Consider the following 16901-nt stretch of genomic DNA (forward strand, 5'->3'; position numbering starts at 1 on the left):
TTTAAAAAAAGATTAAATATATTTTTAGATAACCAAATAAAATTAGCATTTTTGAGCATCTTCTATATGCTGGGCTTGGAAGAGTAACAAGACTCAAATCCTACCTCTGTGACATTCTGATACATTAGAGGGGGGCAGCATGCAGCAGTGAACAGACCTGAGGTAACACCAGTTCTGTCACTTATGGGCTTTACAACTTTGGGTAAGGTAGCAGATCTCTGAGGCTTAGTTTGCTCATCTGTAATATGGGGATGATGAAGTACCTCTCCCTTCAGTTTTGTAAATTTACTTAGTGCAATGCCAGGTCAGTAGCCAGTATTAATGAACGTTACTCTTCTCATGTATAAGAAGATGTTTAGAAGGATGTTGGCTCAAGTGCTATCTCCAGGTGGTAGAGTTCCAGGTTTCTATTTCCTTTGTGCTTTCCTGTATTATTTATTTTTACAATAAGCATGCATCATATTTTTTTAATTAAAAATATATTCTGAAAAATCTATATTTTAAATTTTTAAAAGGAAATTTCAGTCACATTTTAATAACCTCATAATAAGAAAGGCCTTTAATGAAAAATGGACACACACACACACATACACACACCATCAAGGAAGTTAAAATTCGATAGTTTTAAGGAACAGCAAAACATGGTGAATATTTTTAAGCAGTAGCAGTCTGAGAATAAATATTTACAGTTGCAGTATACGTTTTAATCTCTGACAAGTCAATAAGAAAAAAATGAGCAAAAAATAAAAACAAATTAATAGAAGAGGCAGTATAATTGACCAAGGAATACATAAAATTATTTTCAACCTCTAGAGTAATCAGTAAAATGTTAATTAAAATGATGACATATTACATGTCATTCATAGATTGGTAGATATTTTAAAGGTTTTTAACAATTTTGCATTATCATTTCTTATAGGTAAGTAGAAAATAATTTAATTTTTTCCCTATCCTAGTTGATCAAAATGTACTTATTTTTATTAGGACTATAGAAAAATGTCTTTCCATTCTACAAATTTATACTGGAATTGTAATGTAAATTTTTAAGATGATCACATTTGGGGAAATTTCTATCAAATTTCTTATATGAGCTATAAGATTTATAGGGAAATATGTATCATATAAGTAAGAAGTGATCTAATCTATTAGAATATATAAAATATGTGAGTTCACATATAGACATACTCATGGCTGTGGTACTGCTACAGACTTGTGTTTTCAAAAGCAAGAATTCTGATAAATTCTATTTCACGCAACTGCCATCAGTGTTATAGTCTATGAATAATCGCGTTTTACATTGTATAATCAAATATAGTCATGATAGAAAATAACTATTTTGTTGGTTATTGATAAAAATCAAACCTCCCATTTACAAAAATGTATGTCTGCTGATTAGAAGAGTTTTCCACAGAAGAGCTTCTAGCTCTGACATTTTACAACTCATTTCTCTCCCATTCACATTCTGATGCATCATGGATAACATATTCACACCTTCTGTCTCTCCCTTGTTCTCTCCTTCTCTTCTTTTCTGTCCCTTTATGGAACTTTGTTCTTCTCTGACTTCAACATTCTTCACATTTTGCAACATACAAAAAGGCAGTCTCATCCACTTGCCAGACTGGAATTAACATCTAGAGGCTGATGACATAAATAAATTGCTCCAGCTGAACTGCAAACATATATTTGGCTACTTGATAGTCATTTTCTTTTTGTCCCACAACACAGTACACTCAAAACTGAACTTTCTATCAACACCAAAACTGCTTTTCCTCTCTTCCTTCTCTGTTAAACAATGATATTGCCATCTGTCCATTCTTCTATGCTAGAATTTGGGAGTCGTATTTCACCCTTCCCCTTCTACTCCCTATTTCTAAAAATTTAATTAACTTTTGTCTTCCTAGTTATCTCAGCTCTCCATTTGATGATGTTATTGATTTAATCTTCTTCAATGATGTTATTGATTATTTTGCTATTATTGATTGTGCTGATGGTGATGGTAGTGTTGTTGTTGGGGGGTAAGAAAGAATAAGCACACTTTGACAAGTATTGCATTTGAGAAGTCAGTAGCAGATTACAGATGTCCCAAAGAGAGTGGGAAAGGTAGTCATGGAATTTGAGAGAGAGGTTGTGTGTCAACTACATAGAAATGATAGGCTTAAATCATGGATTGTGAAAGAGTAAAGCAAAGGAAATGGAGCAAACTCAATTCTCCTTTAAAAAATATGATTCTGTTACAACATTCGATATAATGAGAAAATATCTCAAAATTCCCAAGACATTCCCAGCATGGGCATCTTTGAAAAGAAGATTAAGACGCTTTGCATGCTTACCTTGCTTTAGCTACACAGTGGGTTGAGTATATCAGCAATGAACATCCAGAAATACACATGGCCCACAATGCAGTTACAGCACAGAAGGTACATTTCTGTTTTAAATGAAGCTTAGGGAAGTGGGGGGAAAAGGTCTCAAACATTTGTACGTCTCTCTGTGCTTAGTTTCTTCCACCATAAAAAAAGGTGATCAAACTGTGTGGTCTTGAAAACCCCTTTCAGATCTTACTTCTCATCATTCCATGACCTTCTATGACCAAAGTTCTTTTTAATTTGACAACAAAATGACAAGGCAAAAAGGAATATTCCCTGTTTACTTCAAAAGCCACGGATTCCCTAAAAAAAAAAGGTGGTTTCATCTTATCATAAAGAAAAATAAGTATAATCCAAACCCTTCTTCCTGTATTCAATTCCATTTACTGGTGAGCATCTTGTGCTGGATTCTGTTTTGAATGGATAAGTTAATTATAGCTTTTTTTTTTTTTTTTTTGCGGTACGCGGGCCTCTCACTGCTGTGGCCTCTCCCATTGCGGAGCACAGGCTCCGGACGCGCAGGCCCAGCGGCCATGGCTCACGGGCCTTAGCCGCTCCGCGGCATGCGGGATCCTCCCGGACCGGAGCACGAACCCGCGTCCCCCGCATCGGCAGGCGGACTGTCAACCACTGCGCCACCAGGGAAGCCCTAATTATAGCTTTTAAACTTTTCTGTTCATGTTATCTTTCATATAATACTTGTATTGAGTGATTATACGTACATCATCACAAAAAGTATAGGTGAAATCTTAAATTTGTTGCACTAAGTGCAGTAGATAATAATTCTACTCATAGTCTACTCTCTCTAAAAATTTATAATCTACAGCATACACTTGAGCTTCTTCAAAAAGCAATTTTCTAATATTGACATTGGTAGAATTGTTTTATTATATTTTGAAGTTTTCTCTTTTGTTCCTTCAATATTAAAGAAATACCTAGGGATATATTATTATTTGATGTTAGTGGTAATGCACCTTTGATTATTTTTTACATTCAGAACTTTCAGATCCTAAAATAAAAGGAATTTCCTTTTCTCTTAGAACTCCCAAGTTTGGAAGCTAAAGTATTTCTTTTTTTTCTTTTGGCTGTGTTAGGTCTTCATTGCTGCTCACAGGCTTTCTCTAGTGCAGCAAGCTGAGGCTACTCTTTGTTGCGGTGCGTGGGCTTCTCATTGCATTGGCTTCTCTTGTTGCGGATCACAGGCTATAGGCGTGCGGGCTTCAGTAGTTGCAGCACGTGGGTTCAGTAGTTGTGGTGCACAGGCTCAGTAGCTATGGCTTGCGGGCTTAGTTGCTCCAAAGCATATGGGACCTTCCCGGACCAGGGATCAAACCTGTGTCCCCTGCATTGGCAGGCAAATTCTTAACCACTGCATCACCAGGGAAGTCCCTAAAGTATTTCTAAATTTTAAGAACCAGGCCTTTAGAATAAAAATAAAACATTGTTATCTAAGAAGCAAAAGGCTGAGACAGATATTCTGATGCTGTTTTTGAAGCAATTTGGTCTAAAGAGATAAAAATCTATATTTCAGGAAACAAAAATCTAAAGTCACAGATAAGAATATTTCACCAAATTATAATTACGTACATCAGAGGATTTAGCATGGTAATATGTTTCTATAATAGGTAAATTTTATTTATCACAGAATACAGGAATCAAGGAAAAAACATTATTTTTTTCATATAAACTTCTGATGAAATAAATATCCTGAAGTATATAAAATTTTCAGAAATCAAATAAAGCAGAAAACAAGCACTTCCGAAAGGTGTAATGCAAAAAATGGTCAAGCGAAGTCTCTTGACCATAATGGAAGAGTCTCTCTTTTCATTTCCTTCCCTCTCCATTGATGTGTGGGCCTGTTCTTTCCCCATCCTCCACCCCAGTTCCCAATTCTAACAAGAGGATTTAAAGAGCCTTACAAAAATGCATGCAACAAAATAAGAAAAATAAAGAAGAAAATAGACAAATTGGAAGCCAAAAGAGAATGAAATGATGAGGTTCGCAGGATGCTCAGTACAATAGAAGTATATTAGATTCTAGTGCCATTAGAATTCTATGCAATTATTAAAAGGAGCCACACATTTTATTCTGATTTTTTCTAGCACCAAATGCGAAAATAAAAATATGATCCGTTACTCGTTTTGCATTTTCTATTTATAAAGTTCATCCACTGCTTGAAGAAAGCAGATTTTTGTTCTTGTTCCATCCGAAGGCTATTTTTTTCATGAATTTTCATTAATGGGACATGGAGTAGGAGGAAAGTAGGAATATAGAGAAAAACAACAACAACAAAAAGGCAGTATGGATGAAAAAAAAAGAGTACCACTCAACGAAAAAGACTCTGACGGTTGTTACACTCCGGTGGCACAGAGACAGAAAGAGGTAATTGACCTCTGGAAGGAGGTGCCTCTCTGTTTAATTTCCTGTAAACCTCTCTCTGTCTTCTCTTCTGAGACAAATTAGTAAACAATAATCACTTTTCTGTCTGCAGGGCTCAGAGGTCTCAGAATACTACTTTCTCCTTTTGCTAGTATAAACTCATTGGAAATTTGGTCACTGACCACAGAAACCACTTTGAAATAAATGTAAGTAAAATGTTTTAGAATATTTTATAGCAAAGTGAGAAATCCCCTGTTCCCTCCACTAAGCTAGTTGAGAAGATAACAGAGAATAATACACTAATATATGGTCTCTTTCTGTGTTTATACCTAATGAGAATGTATCATAGGCTTTGGTTGTTTTCAACCTCTCTCTCTCTCTCTCTTTCACACACACACACACACACACACACACACACATGTATGTTTGCCTGAGACAACAGAATGGAATGGATAATAAAGGAGAGATTCAGGTAGGTACTAATGTGACCATTTTCTTCATCTAAATTATAACCTGAAATGTAGGACAAGTGCCTTTATTTCATTGGATTTATCCAATTAATCATGAGTATTTAAAGACAACACTCTAAGTAGGATTTTTCTCCATTAAAAATGTGAATTTCTCTATGTGAGGGTAAGTGGATATAAAAGTCATGACAGATGTGAAAAAGGTATCTTTCCAAGCACAATGCTGAACATATAAAAGGGGCTCATTGAATCCTTACTGAGTTAGACATCTTTCTTCTTCACTGATATTAGAAAAAAAAAAAAAAACCTCCATTTGGTAAAACATGAAAGGGCAGAAAATCAGCCCAAAAAGAGGTGAAAATCTTCTGTACATCCCAGCTGGTTCTATCGTGAACTCCTAAAATAGTTAGAGAGCCATGTGAAGCACATGATGGGGTACAGAGCTGACAAGCTGGATTCTGGAATACTTTCTTCCTCTTTTCAAGCATCCTTGGTCTGTTTTTTTTTCTGGACAGCATTGTAATTCATTTGGATTCATATAGCAAATAAACTACTCAGTCATTTAGAACAAATTTTTTTAAATACATACTAGGAAAATTTCAGTGGGCTAACTAGAAAGGAAAAAATAGCTTGGCTCACCGCCTAGAGGAAAAGATCTAATTCAGTGAGCATAGCAGGAACAGTCAATGTCAAAAAGGTCCTGTAGTACAGGTGAGACACTCTGAGAACGTGTCACCTATCCCTCCCAGTTTGTTTTGCCCACTTTGCCACTAAACTCATCTATGACACAGTAAGAACTCATAGGTACAAAAGATGGAAAAAGGATTGTGTGTTGACATCCAGGAGTTCTACTCAGACCCACCCAGGTAAACTGAACCCAAAGGTAATCCTCCCTCCGGCTCACCTCTTCGGCATGCTTGCTAACTCTGGTTCGTATATTCCTATAACTTATAGTGTGACTCTGATTGTTCCTGTAACTTTCCTGGAGCAATGTTCATGCCACCACATCAGAACAGAACAGAACAGAATGAAAAGCCCATGTTTGCTGGACTGCATGACCCCTTTTCTGGTCAGACTATCCCTTCAGATTGAAGGCTTTGGAGATATGCCAGAGGCAAGTGGAACTCCCAAACCTTTAGTCTTGTATAATTATTCTCCTCCACATATTTTGGAAACTGCTGAACCCTCTCTTATATGTTGCTGTGATTCAGAGGGTAAGTAATTGGGATATGAATACTGGCTATCTTTAGAGGAAAGCTCTTTGGATAAATGGAGAAAAACAGCATTATTTCTGTAAAATGCCAATTGACATAGCTTTTATAGATAAATATTCACTTTTCCTTTTGTGATGTGGAAACCTAACCTAATTTTGCTTCACAAACATCTCATTCTGGGGGAGGAAAGGATTTTTTTTTAATGAAACAATCATACATCCGTAAGTACCTGGTGCTAAGATGAACCTGAAGAAAATGTTAAAAGTATGATGAGTCATAAACTGACAGTAAAGAACCTGATTATTTGACATAAAACATTCTGCTAAAGATAAGATGTGAAATGTAAGGTCTGCTGGCTGGGAAGTGTCGCATGTGCCTTTACATCATGCAGGATTTAGGCATGGGTTTCTCTCTCACTCTCTCAGATCCACATGCTCTGGGTTAAATCCATTTTCAGACAGGCTCTTCCAACAACTACATACCTTGCATCCTCTCAGGTTTAATTATTTAAAACTAATATACTCTTTCCCCAGAAGTCCCCCCAAAATCTCACCGGCTCTAGTTGAAACATGAGACCATTGCTGGGCATTCACTTTAAATCTTCATGCCTTGAACTAGCAATGGAGCCCATCGCAAAGTACATGGACTGAGAATGGGAAATGAGTGGCTCCTTAGAGTGAAACTGAGGTCCTGTTACCAACAGCAGAGCAGATAGACGTGGAGTGTCAAATATATTTGACAATTTGACAATATATTTGCTAGCTATTCTTCTACCATCAGATATAATTCATTAGTGTCTCGCCGTACCTGTTTGTCTTCTACTTGGTAGTTCTAATTTCTGCGGCTTTGAGGACACATAACACTCCTAAATACTTATCCCAGAGACAGAAAAACATAAGTCCATGCAAATACTTGTACAAAACTGTTCATAACAGCTAATTAGTAATATCTAAAGAGTGGATGCCACCCAATTCCCATTAATAGGTGAGTGGATAGACAAGTTATGGCATATCCATACAATGGAATACCACTGGACAATAAAAAAGAATGAATCATTGATGAGTGCAACAATGTGAATAAATTTCAAAATAATTGTGCTGAGTGAAAGAAGCTAGACAAAAAAAGAGTACATATTGGGTGATTCTATTTACATAAAAAGTCTAGAAAATGAAAACTAATCTATAATGACAGAAAGGAGATCAAGATCAGTAATTGCCTATAGAACAGTGGGAGTGGGGGTCAAGGCAGGGAGGGGCAAGATGGAAGGATTAGAGAGCTGCACAAGGAAGCATTGAGGGGGGAGTGATTGACATGTTCATCATCTTGATCAAGAGTTGGCATTTTTTGCTGTAAAGGGCCAGATAGTAAATATTTTAGGCTTTGCAAACCATATAGTCTCTTACTCAACTCTGCCATTGCATCATCAAAACAGTTATAGATAAGAAGAATTAAATGAGTGTGAGTGTGTACCAATAGAACTGTTTACAAAATCAGGTGCAGTCTAATTGAGTGTGCAAGCCAGTCCCTGCTCTTGGTTATGGTGATGGGTTCGAAAGTGTGTACATATAGCAAAACATCAAATTGTATACTTTTATTATATGCCTCCATAAAGTTATTAAATAATAAAAACAAGACAAACAGCCGTAGCTTCCCCATCACAAAGTGGATAAAGTCTAATCTTCTTACCATGGTATACAAGTCCCTCTATGAACTGGCCTCTATATTCCTCCCCTATCAGATTCATTGTCATTCCTGCTGGCATTTTTACTCTTTCAGTGCCAAACATACCCATCATGCCATCTCACCTCTATGCCTTTGCTCGAGCTTTCTCTCTGTCTTGAATGACCTACTCCTACCAACTGTAAGATTAAACTCGCGCATGTACACTCTCAAGATGCATTCCTTCTTTCCTTATGATACCCCTACTATTCCCTTTGCCTCATCTCTATGACTCCATAGTAGCCTGTATATTTGTGTGTGGGTTCATGTGTATGTGTATACACCTACATATACATACACTCTTGCACGATTACATTGTTCCATAATTTTAACTAGATAGCTGAAGTTTTTCTCATATATTTAGAATTAAAATGTATTATCACCCCATGTCTGGATACTTGACTGAGCCCTCCCTGTGTCTATTATACCTATCACAGTGTCCGGCACATTTTTTAAAAAAGCAAATAAACCAATAAATCAGTATGGCAGCTCTTATTATAACTTTTTTACAGATAATGAAACTGATAGTTAGAGAAGGTATATATATAGCCCATAGGCACATGGTTATAAATGGCCAATCTAGCACTGTGAAAGAGTTCCTCTGTATCTAATCTCAAATGCTTCCCACTAATCCTTGCAATTGTTTTTGCTTTGGTTTTTGGGGGGTTTGTTTTGTTCTGTTTTTTAGTTTTTGCTTTTTAATTGAAAGCTTAACTACATTTCACCCTGATGGTTTTATTTTTTTCTGGCGGTGCCACTGCTCTTCCTTCATCTCTTAGATACACCAAAATGAAGACTGCCACCAACATCTATATTTTCAACCTTGCTCTGGCAGATGCCCTAGCAACCAGTACCCTGCCCTTCCAGAGTGTCAATTACCTAATGGGAACATGGCCATTTGGAACCATCCTCTGCAAGATTGTGATCTCCATAGATTACTATAATATGTTCACCAGCATATTCACCCTCTGCACCATGAGCATTGATCGCTACATCGCAGTCTGCCATCCCGTCAAGGCCCTGGATTTCCGCACTCCCCGCAATGCCAAGATCGTCAACATCTGCAACTGGATCCTCTCTTCAGCCATTGGTCTGCCTGTGATGTTCATGGCAACAACAAAGTACCGGCAAGGTGAGTATGGCTGCAGGCCTGAGGGATAGAGAGAATATAGTTAGATATGTTAGTGAAGTCATAAGCCAAGTAGAAATTATGGAGTGGTCCCATGCTGTAGACAAACAGTAATTTTAATGATTCTTTTTAGCAAAATAGTTTTGAATATTTTGAACTAGGAATTTTCCCCTATAATTTTAAGTCCAGTAAACATTTGAAAGAGAAGATAAACCATAATCTATCGGTTCCTGATTTCTCTGCACTTACTTCATCAAAATGACAGGAAAATAAGAACACAGCTCTTTCAAGAGTAATTAGAGCTTAAACCCAAAGAACATTAAGTGGAGGCTTGTTTTAAAATCTCGAGTGGCTGCCTACATGACAAATTTATCTTTTTAGACTTCAGAATGATAAATCACCCATCAAAAAGTAGAGTTGAGGGAATCCCCTGGTGGTCCAGTGGTTAGGACTCAGCACTTCCACTGCGGTGGTGGCCGGGTTGGGGAACTAAGATCTTGCAAGCCACACGGGTGGCCAAAATAAAAAACCCAGAAAATGAAGTGAAGACATCCATTACCTGGAAACCCCTATAGAATCTTGACAGTGATTATATTTTTATATCAGCCTAGACCCCATAGAGGATCTAGCTCACGGTGAGAGATTCATAACTGTTGACTGAATGAAAGCTTAACGTCATCAAAGTGGAGAACCTAAATGACGTATCTGGAAAAAATAACTCTCCTGAAAATCAAGAGAGAACTGAGTTTCTTCCATGGTTTCTTTAAATCTTCCTTTTCTGGCTTGTGTAGTAATAGCCAGAGGTTAACCCAGGTCAAGGTGATAAATTAGAGAGCAAAATGGCAATCGTAACACCTCATGACATCATTAAAAGTTGCTGCTAGTTCTTCCTTATCATTCTTCTCTTCTAGGTTCCATAGATTGTACACTAACGTTTTCTCACCCAACCTGGTACTGGGAGAACCTGCTGAAAATCTGTGTTTTCATCTTTGCTTTCATCATGCCTGTCCTCGTCATTACGGTGTGTTACGGACTGATGATCTTACGCCTCAAGAGCGTCCGCATGCTCTCTGGCTCCAAAGAAAAGGATCGGAACCTGCGAAGAATCACCAGGATGGTGCTGGTGGTTGTGGCTGTGTTCATCGTCTGCTGGACCCCCATTCACATTTACGTCATCGTCAAAGCCTTGATCACAATCCCAGAAACTACTTTCCAGACTGTTTCATGGCACTTCTGCATTGCTCTCGGTTACACAAACAGCTGCCTGAACCCGGTCCTTTATGCATTTCTGGATGAAAACTTCAAACGATGCTTCAGAGAGTTCTGCATCCCAACTTCCTCCACCATTGAGCAGCAAAACTCCACTAGAATACGTCAGAACACCAGAGACCTCCCGTCCACGGCCAACACAGTGGATAGGACTAACCATCAGGTAGGCAGCTTCTAGGATTGGGTGTACCTCCTGGGGATGACAGAAAAGTTATAGAGCTTCTTAAAAGCCAAGATTTGAATCCACTGGAAAAGGATCAGTAACCAGGGGATTGAGGCTGAGCTCTATGTATTTTGTACATATGCATTCAGATATAGAGACATTCCAATCAGATATCCATACATCTACTAAAAATCTACTATCTTCACAGCCTTTGCTTCTATGCAAAATTAATGACTTCAGCACATTGTGGAAGTGATCTTAATCTAGAATTCTTCTCATTCCCCCCAATGTTAGGTGTTTCATGCATATCACTCCAATGTCCCTGTCGCTTCTCAAAAGCCAGTCCTGCTCTGGATCTATGGTTACAGAGAAAGTGTCAGCACTTTGCCCACTGTAGTGATGGGTGACGATGTTCCCAGCAACTCACTGTCACACCAAAGGAGAAAAGAGGATTCAATGGCCCATCCTTAACTTTGCTGAGTCACTGATTTATAAATTTTTATACCTGAACTCTAGAGAAAACATCAAACTTATTACTTAAGTATTAGAACTAAATTAGTTTTGCAACAGTCATCATACCAGTTGAGGTTATAATGAGGAGTGACTATCTGTTGGAAGATATATCCCTATGCACAGAAGAGTACAGATGGGAGCCTGCACAGAAGATGCAAGGTCTACACACAACAGAATAATCACATGAGAAATCAAAAAGGAGGAAAGAGAAAAAAAAATCTGTCTCTAAGTTAATATTGCCTTGTTAAGCCACTGGTTTGGAAATTTTGGAGTCTGGCCTGTAAAGTAAATCAGTCACTGAATTATTAAAATTAACTTAAGTAAGTAAATTTCTGAATGATGGTACCAGCATCCAAAAATCACAGCCTGTGTAATTTTATAACACAGAACTCAAATTCAAACTCCCTGTGAAAGTAAATCCTCATGTCAGAATCTTAGGTAAAGTTTCTAGGGTCAGGGAGCAGAACAGTGGGGACAGATGTCTCCCTAAAAATCATCAGGAAGTCAAGTCACGGAGCCAGAGAGAGAGCCTGGTTCCCTTAGGATGCAGCTGCTTCCTCTCTGCTTCCTGTTGCCCACTCCTCGCTGTCCCTTGTGACAGCCATTACTGCCACCCAACCCACCCAACCCAGCCCAATTAGAAGAGCTCACCCCTTCTAATTGACCACAGGACCAATGTAAGATGGCCCAGAAGGATCTGCCACGGCAACAGGAATCCTCATACTCTTGATATTAAATAATGTTAAAATGAACCCAGGAACTCGCAAGCCCTGGGGAGCATGAGGTAATGATGGCAGGCCTATTTCCAACCAAAGGGAAATTATTAACTTATTATGTCTCCCTTCTAATTCCATTTCAGAAACAAAAGCCAGAAAGAACAGTTTTTTTTACTCTGTTTCTTTAATTTTTTTTTTTTCACATCAAGACCTCTAAGCCTGCTCCTTTTACTAAGCAGCTCTCCTTCTCAGTGATTCTGGAAATCTTGTGAATAACTTAAAGAGGGTAGGAATTTAAATAGATTTTTCTCTAACCTGAAGATAACACGTTAAAGAATGCAACTTAAAACCCTCAGTCCTAAACTGAGGTTAAAATATTTACCATTGGAGCAAAATGATGGCCATTGTAAAGGATTCGTTCTCTCTCCTTAAGCACCTGTTTATACCCTCCCTCTCCTTTCAGGCACTTTGGGGAGTGGCTGCTGGTATTGTACCCTGTACCACTGCCGAGGTCTCTTGTCATATCTGATCCTCTCAGAACCCTTCACCTGCCTTGCTTTCCTGGAAGTACAGCTCCCAGCTTGTCTGGTGGAGTGTTTTTCCTGAGTTCAGCATGAGTGTCCTTCAGCTGCCCCGACACTGCCCTTGACTCCCCTCCAAATCCAGCAGTTTCACAGCCACATGTGTGGTTCTTGCACAGCCAGAGAGAGGAGAAAGGAAGCTAACTGGGGAAGCTCTGGTCTAAGTAACTAAAAGGTTTGCTTTAAAAATACATCCAAATGGAGCTTATCTTCATTGCTGCCTCTGTGAAGCAGCATCAGTGTCAGATAACAGCAGAAACACATTAGCCCTGTAATTGGCTGCTTTCCCAAAACGCCCAGCTGGGAGAGCTGGACACAGAAGAGTGGATGCCAGGAAAAGAGGAAAAGACACTCTGACATATTTGAAAATTAAGATAAATCAAATATCCCTTTCACTAATCTCCACTGAGGTGTCATCATTAGAATCAAGGCAGTTATACACAGACATCTGGAACAATACGTAAGTCTTTGGTGATCTTTTCACTAATATATCAAAATAATAAAATTATTTGGGGGAAAAATTGGAGACTTTACGGCTGTGTCTATAGGTCATTGATTCGTTTACAAATTCAGTATCTGACAGGGAGGTGTTATTTTCTTTTTTTCTTTTTTTTTTTTAAGTCATGAACCGTCATGTTAGGAAACAAAGCTAATTGGATTTGCATTAACTGTTTAACTGCTGTCTGTACCATTGTAGATGTTTATGTCCTGCCTATCTATGTATTTGTATTTTCTCCAAGAAATATGTTGTACTGTGTGTGTCACATGTCAAGCACATTAGTCAACTTCATATTCTGCAGATCAGAGATCCAATATCAAACCTTCCCAGGGTGTCTGTATTCTGAAACTGTACACTGAGATCATGTCCATGCAACGCAAAGTCAAGTGGAGAGTTGGCAGTTATCAAGGTAATTTGATCATATAAGAAAATTATGTGCCCAAGATAAACTTGGAGTCATACTTACATAACTAAGGGCTACTTGGTCAGCTTTTGCTGCATAACAAATCATTCCAAAATTTAATGGCTGAAAGCAACCATTTATTTAGTTTACAATTCTATAGATCAGTAATTTGGGCTGGGCTGGGCTGGGCTGGGCTAGACAGTTCTTCCAGTCTTAGCTGGGCTCACTCTGTGGTGAGCTGCCCTATCGGCTGTCAGCCAGCTGATCTAAGGTGGCCATAGCAAGAATGGCTAGCTCCTCATGGATCCTCATCTTCCATTATCTGTGTTAGCCCAGGCTTGTTCTCATGGCCATCACAGGTTCTAGGTTCAAAGGGTGGGAAAACAGACTCCACCTATTGATGGAGCTGCAGTCACATTGCAAAGGGGTGTGGATGTAGGGAGGGAAGTCATTGTGGCCACTTTTGCTAACCATCTACAGTAGGCACATGGTGCATGGGACAAGTTAGCCTTAGCTCCCTGAGAGCTCCAATTATATCTGTCTTGCTCCTTCTTGTATCTCCAGTATCTGCCTAGCACAGTAAAGTGTACTCCAAAAACATCTGTTGAATAAATGAATGATTAAATAAATATCTTTTGATATTTCAGGAGATCTGGAGGGGGTAGGAATGACCCCTTTCTTGCAACTGATTGACAAGCTAAAGGATTGTGTAATACCCTGACATTATTTCAGGCTCACCCTTCAGTAAAAAAAATATTCACAGGAGGGATTCTTTATTTTTTCTCTCCAGCCTTTAGTCCTCTGATCCAAAGTTACACTTTTCAAAAATTTTCTTACATTGGTGCTTGCCTTCTAATTTTATTTTTAATAAGTGTTATTGATAAGGGGGTCAAGAACCAGACTCAGTGCCCTAAAGAGCTCATACCCTGGCTCAATGTGGAAAAAAAAAAAAAAAAGATGGTCTCATATTCTTTTATGCATTCCAGGGTCCAGCATACTGCTCCAGCTGTAGTGTTCCATGCCTGATTTATGTTCAGCTTGTTGTCTTTATGTCTTCTAGATCTTTGGTAGGTAGACTTAGGCAAAGGCATTCATTTTCCATCTGCTCTCAATGCAACTTAATTTCTTTGTACCCTGTTGTTGTCCTCATTCGATTCCACTTGGCTTCAAAACACTTCCATCATTTGCTCAAATCAGTCCAGGTCCAACTCAGACCTGAGATGCTGGCCTGCCTTCACTGCTTGGTTTCCACCCTGATCACATTCTCTAATGTATTTTTAGTTTTGACACCTAGATTATTTTTTAATGTATAACATTATATGGGAAAAGAGAAATTTGTTATGTCAGTTAGATTATTATTTAAAGAGTTTGCATTAACTAGAACCATAATAATAATGCTATCTTTCCCTTATATGATAGCATGAAGATTAAAAAGTGCTTTTATCACATCAGCTTCCTATAATAACCCTAATGGGTAAACATGAAAAAAAAATTTTCAGGGAGGTTAAATGATTATACAAGATCAAACCACCAGTAAGAGGCAGAACCCAGACAAATATCTAGACTTCTCATATTAATCCAAAACTTTTCTCTGCTATCCCACAAAATACCACTTTGCACTCAAATATTAGTATATGGTCTCAGGCAGAGGATCTCAGGCTTTACAGTGAGCTCCAGAAAGTGTAACTTTTGAGGAACTCTAAGAAATCTGGTTCACTGAGTCAAAGTAGGGTCCAATAATCTGAATTTTGAACAAAACACTAAACTGAAAGCTGATTTAAAAGGTAACTTCATCCAAACACTACCAAAGTTACTGTTTTGTCTAACCTGAGTAACCCATTCGGTCAAGCTGATTGATACTAATTTTTTTCACCAAATGAATCTTGTGTTTAGCAAAATAATGTAGTTATCTTGTGACAAAGCCTTAACTTTCTAATATATCAATCAGTGAGTCTTATAGAACAAAGTAATATAACAATGATAAAGCTAACATTATGGTACCTCCTGCTAATGTGGTACTCCACATCAATATGGCAAGCCCATTCCTAAACCCTTAGGTTACTATTTTTTTAGCAGCTTCTTGACATTTTGATCAAAGTAGCAGGTCAAGCAATGAGGAGATGCTTTGCATTTGCGTTAACTAAAAAACTATATTATCCCCAGCTAAACTAAAAGCAGAAGCCTAATTTGTCAAATCACTCTCAAAAGTTGGCTCTCGACTTTTTTACAAGACATCTGTGGAGAACCAATTTGAGAAGGAAAAGCATTTCAATTCCATGACAAAAGTCCCAAATGAGGATAGCTCACAAAATTACCAGGTTTGACCACATTAATGCATATTTTGTGAATGAGGCCAAAGTGGCTATTCTTTCAATTCTTTAGTTTAAAAAGAAAACAGTTCCAGTTAAGAGTGTGTGTGTGTGTGTGTGTGTGTGTGTGTGTGAGAGAGAGACAGAGAGAGAGAGAGAGCATACACATGCATGATATAGGCGTGCTTCTATGCATGTGCAATACTAGAGTATATCTAAGTTTAAAATGAATTATCCCTTTCATAAATATAGCAGAAGAGCTTAATATGTTTCTGTAAATTGGCTACAATCTGGGATGAGAAAATATTGTTTACTTGGAAATATGTTTATTGCCACAAAATATTTGACTATTAGTAATAACAGACCTAAATAGACACTTCTCCAAAGAAGCCATACAGATGGCCAACAGGCACATGGAAAGATGCTCAATATCACTAACTATTAGAGAAATGCAAATTAAAACAACAATGAGGTATCATCTTATACAAGCCAGGATGACCATCATTAAAATGTCTACAAATAATAAATGCTGGAGAGGGTGTGGAAAAAAAGGAACCTTCCTGCACCGTTGGTGGGAATGTAAAATGGTGCAGCCACTATGGAGAACAGTATAGAGTTTCCTTAAAAAACTAAAAGTAGAGTTACCATATGATCCTGCAATCCCATTCCTGGGCATATATCCAGACAAAACTCTAATTCGAAAAGATACGTGCACCCCAATGTTCACTGCAACACTATTTACAACAGCCAAGACATGGACGCAACCTAAATGTCCATGGACAGAGCAATGGATAAAGAAGATGTGGTACATATATACTATGGAATATTACTCAGCCAGAGAAAAGAATGAAATAACGCCATTTGCAGCATGGACCTAGAGATTACCATATTAAGTAAAGTCAGTCAGAAAGAGAAAGACAAATACCATGTGATATCACTTATGTGTGGAATCTAAAAATATGATACAAATGAACTTATTTCCAAAACAGAAACAGACTCAAACATAGAAAGCAAACTTATGGTTACCAAAGGGTTTAATGGGAGGGAGGAGATAAATTAGGAGTTTGGGATTAATATACACACGTTACTATACATAAAATAGGTAAACAAGAAGACCTATTGTATAGCACAGGAAACTATATTCAATATCCTGTAATAACCTATAATGGAAAAGAAT

At 38.0% G+C, this 16901-nt stretch overlaps 1 protein-coding gene across 3 annotated transcripts in view; it reads left to right on the forward strand.

Moving 5' to 3' along the window:
* The window catches only part of OPRM1 (opioid receptor mu 1), a gene marked incomplete at its 3' end in the record, with an annotated part of 159030 nt that overhangs the window by 23556 nt on the left and 118573 nt on the right, over window positions 1-16901 (forward strand). For 2 of the 3 annotated variants that reach the window (XM_079939065.1, XM_079939066.1), the window contains exons 2-3: window positions 8922-9274; window positions 10183-10703. In XM_079939065.1, the coding sequence (XP_079795191.1) occupies window positions 8922-9274; window positions 10183-10703 (874 nt within the window). Of the gene's footprint in view, window positions 1-8921; window positions 9275-10182; window positions 10704-13313; window positions 13359-16901 lie in introns of those variants that run through there. The other variant, XM_079939064.1, reaches the window with a different exon arrangement.

Source organism: Stenella coeruleoalba (genome assembly GCF_951394435.1).
Source record: "Stenella coeruleoalba genome assembly, chromosome: 12".
NCBI classification, from domain to species: Eukaryota; Metazoa; Chordata; class Mammalia; order Artiodactyla; family Delphinidae; genus Stenella; species Stenella coeruleoalba.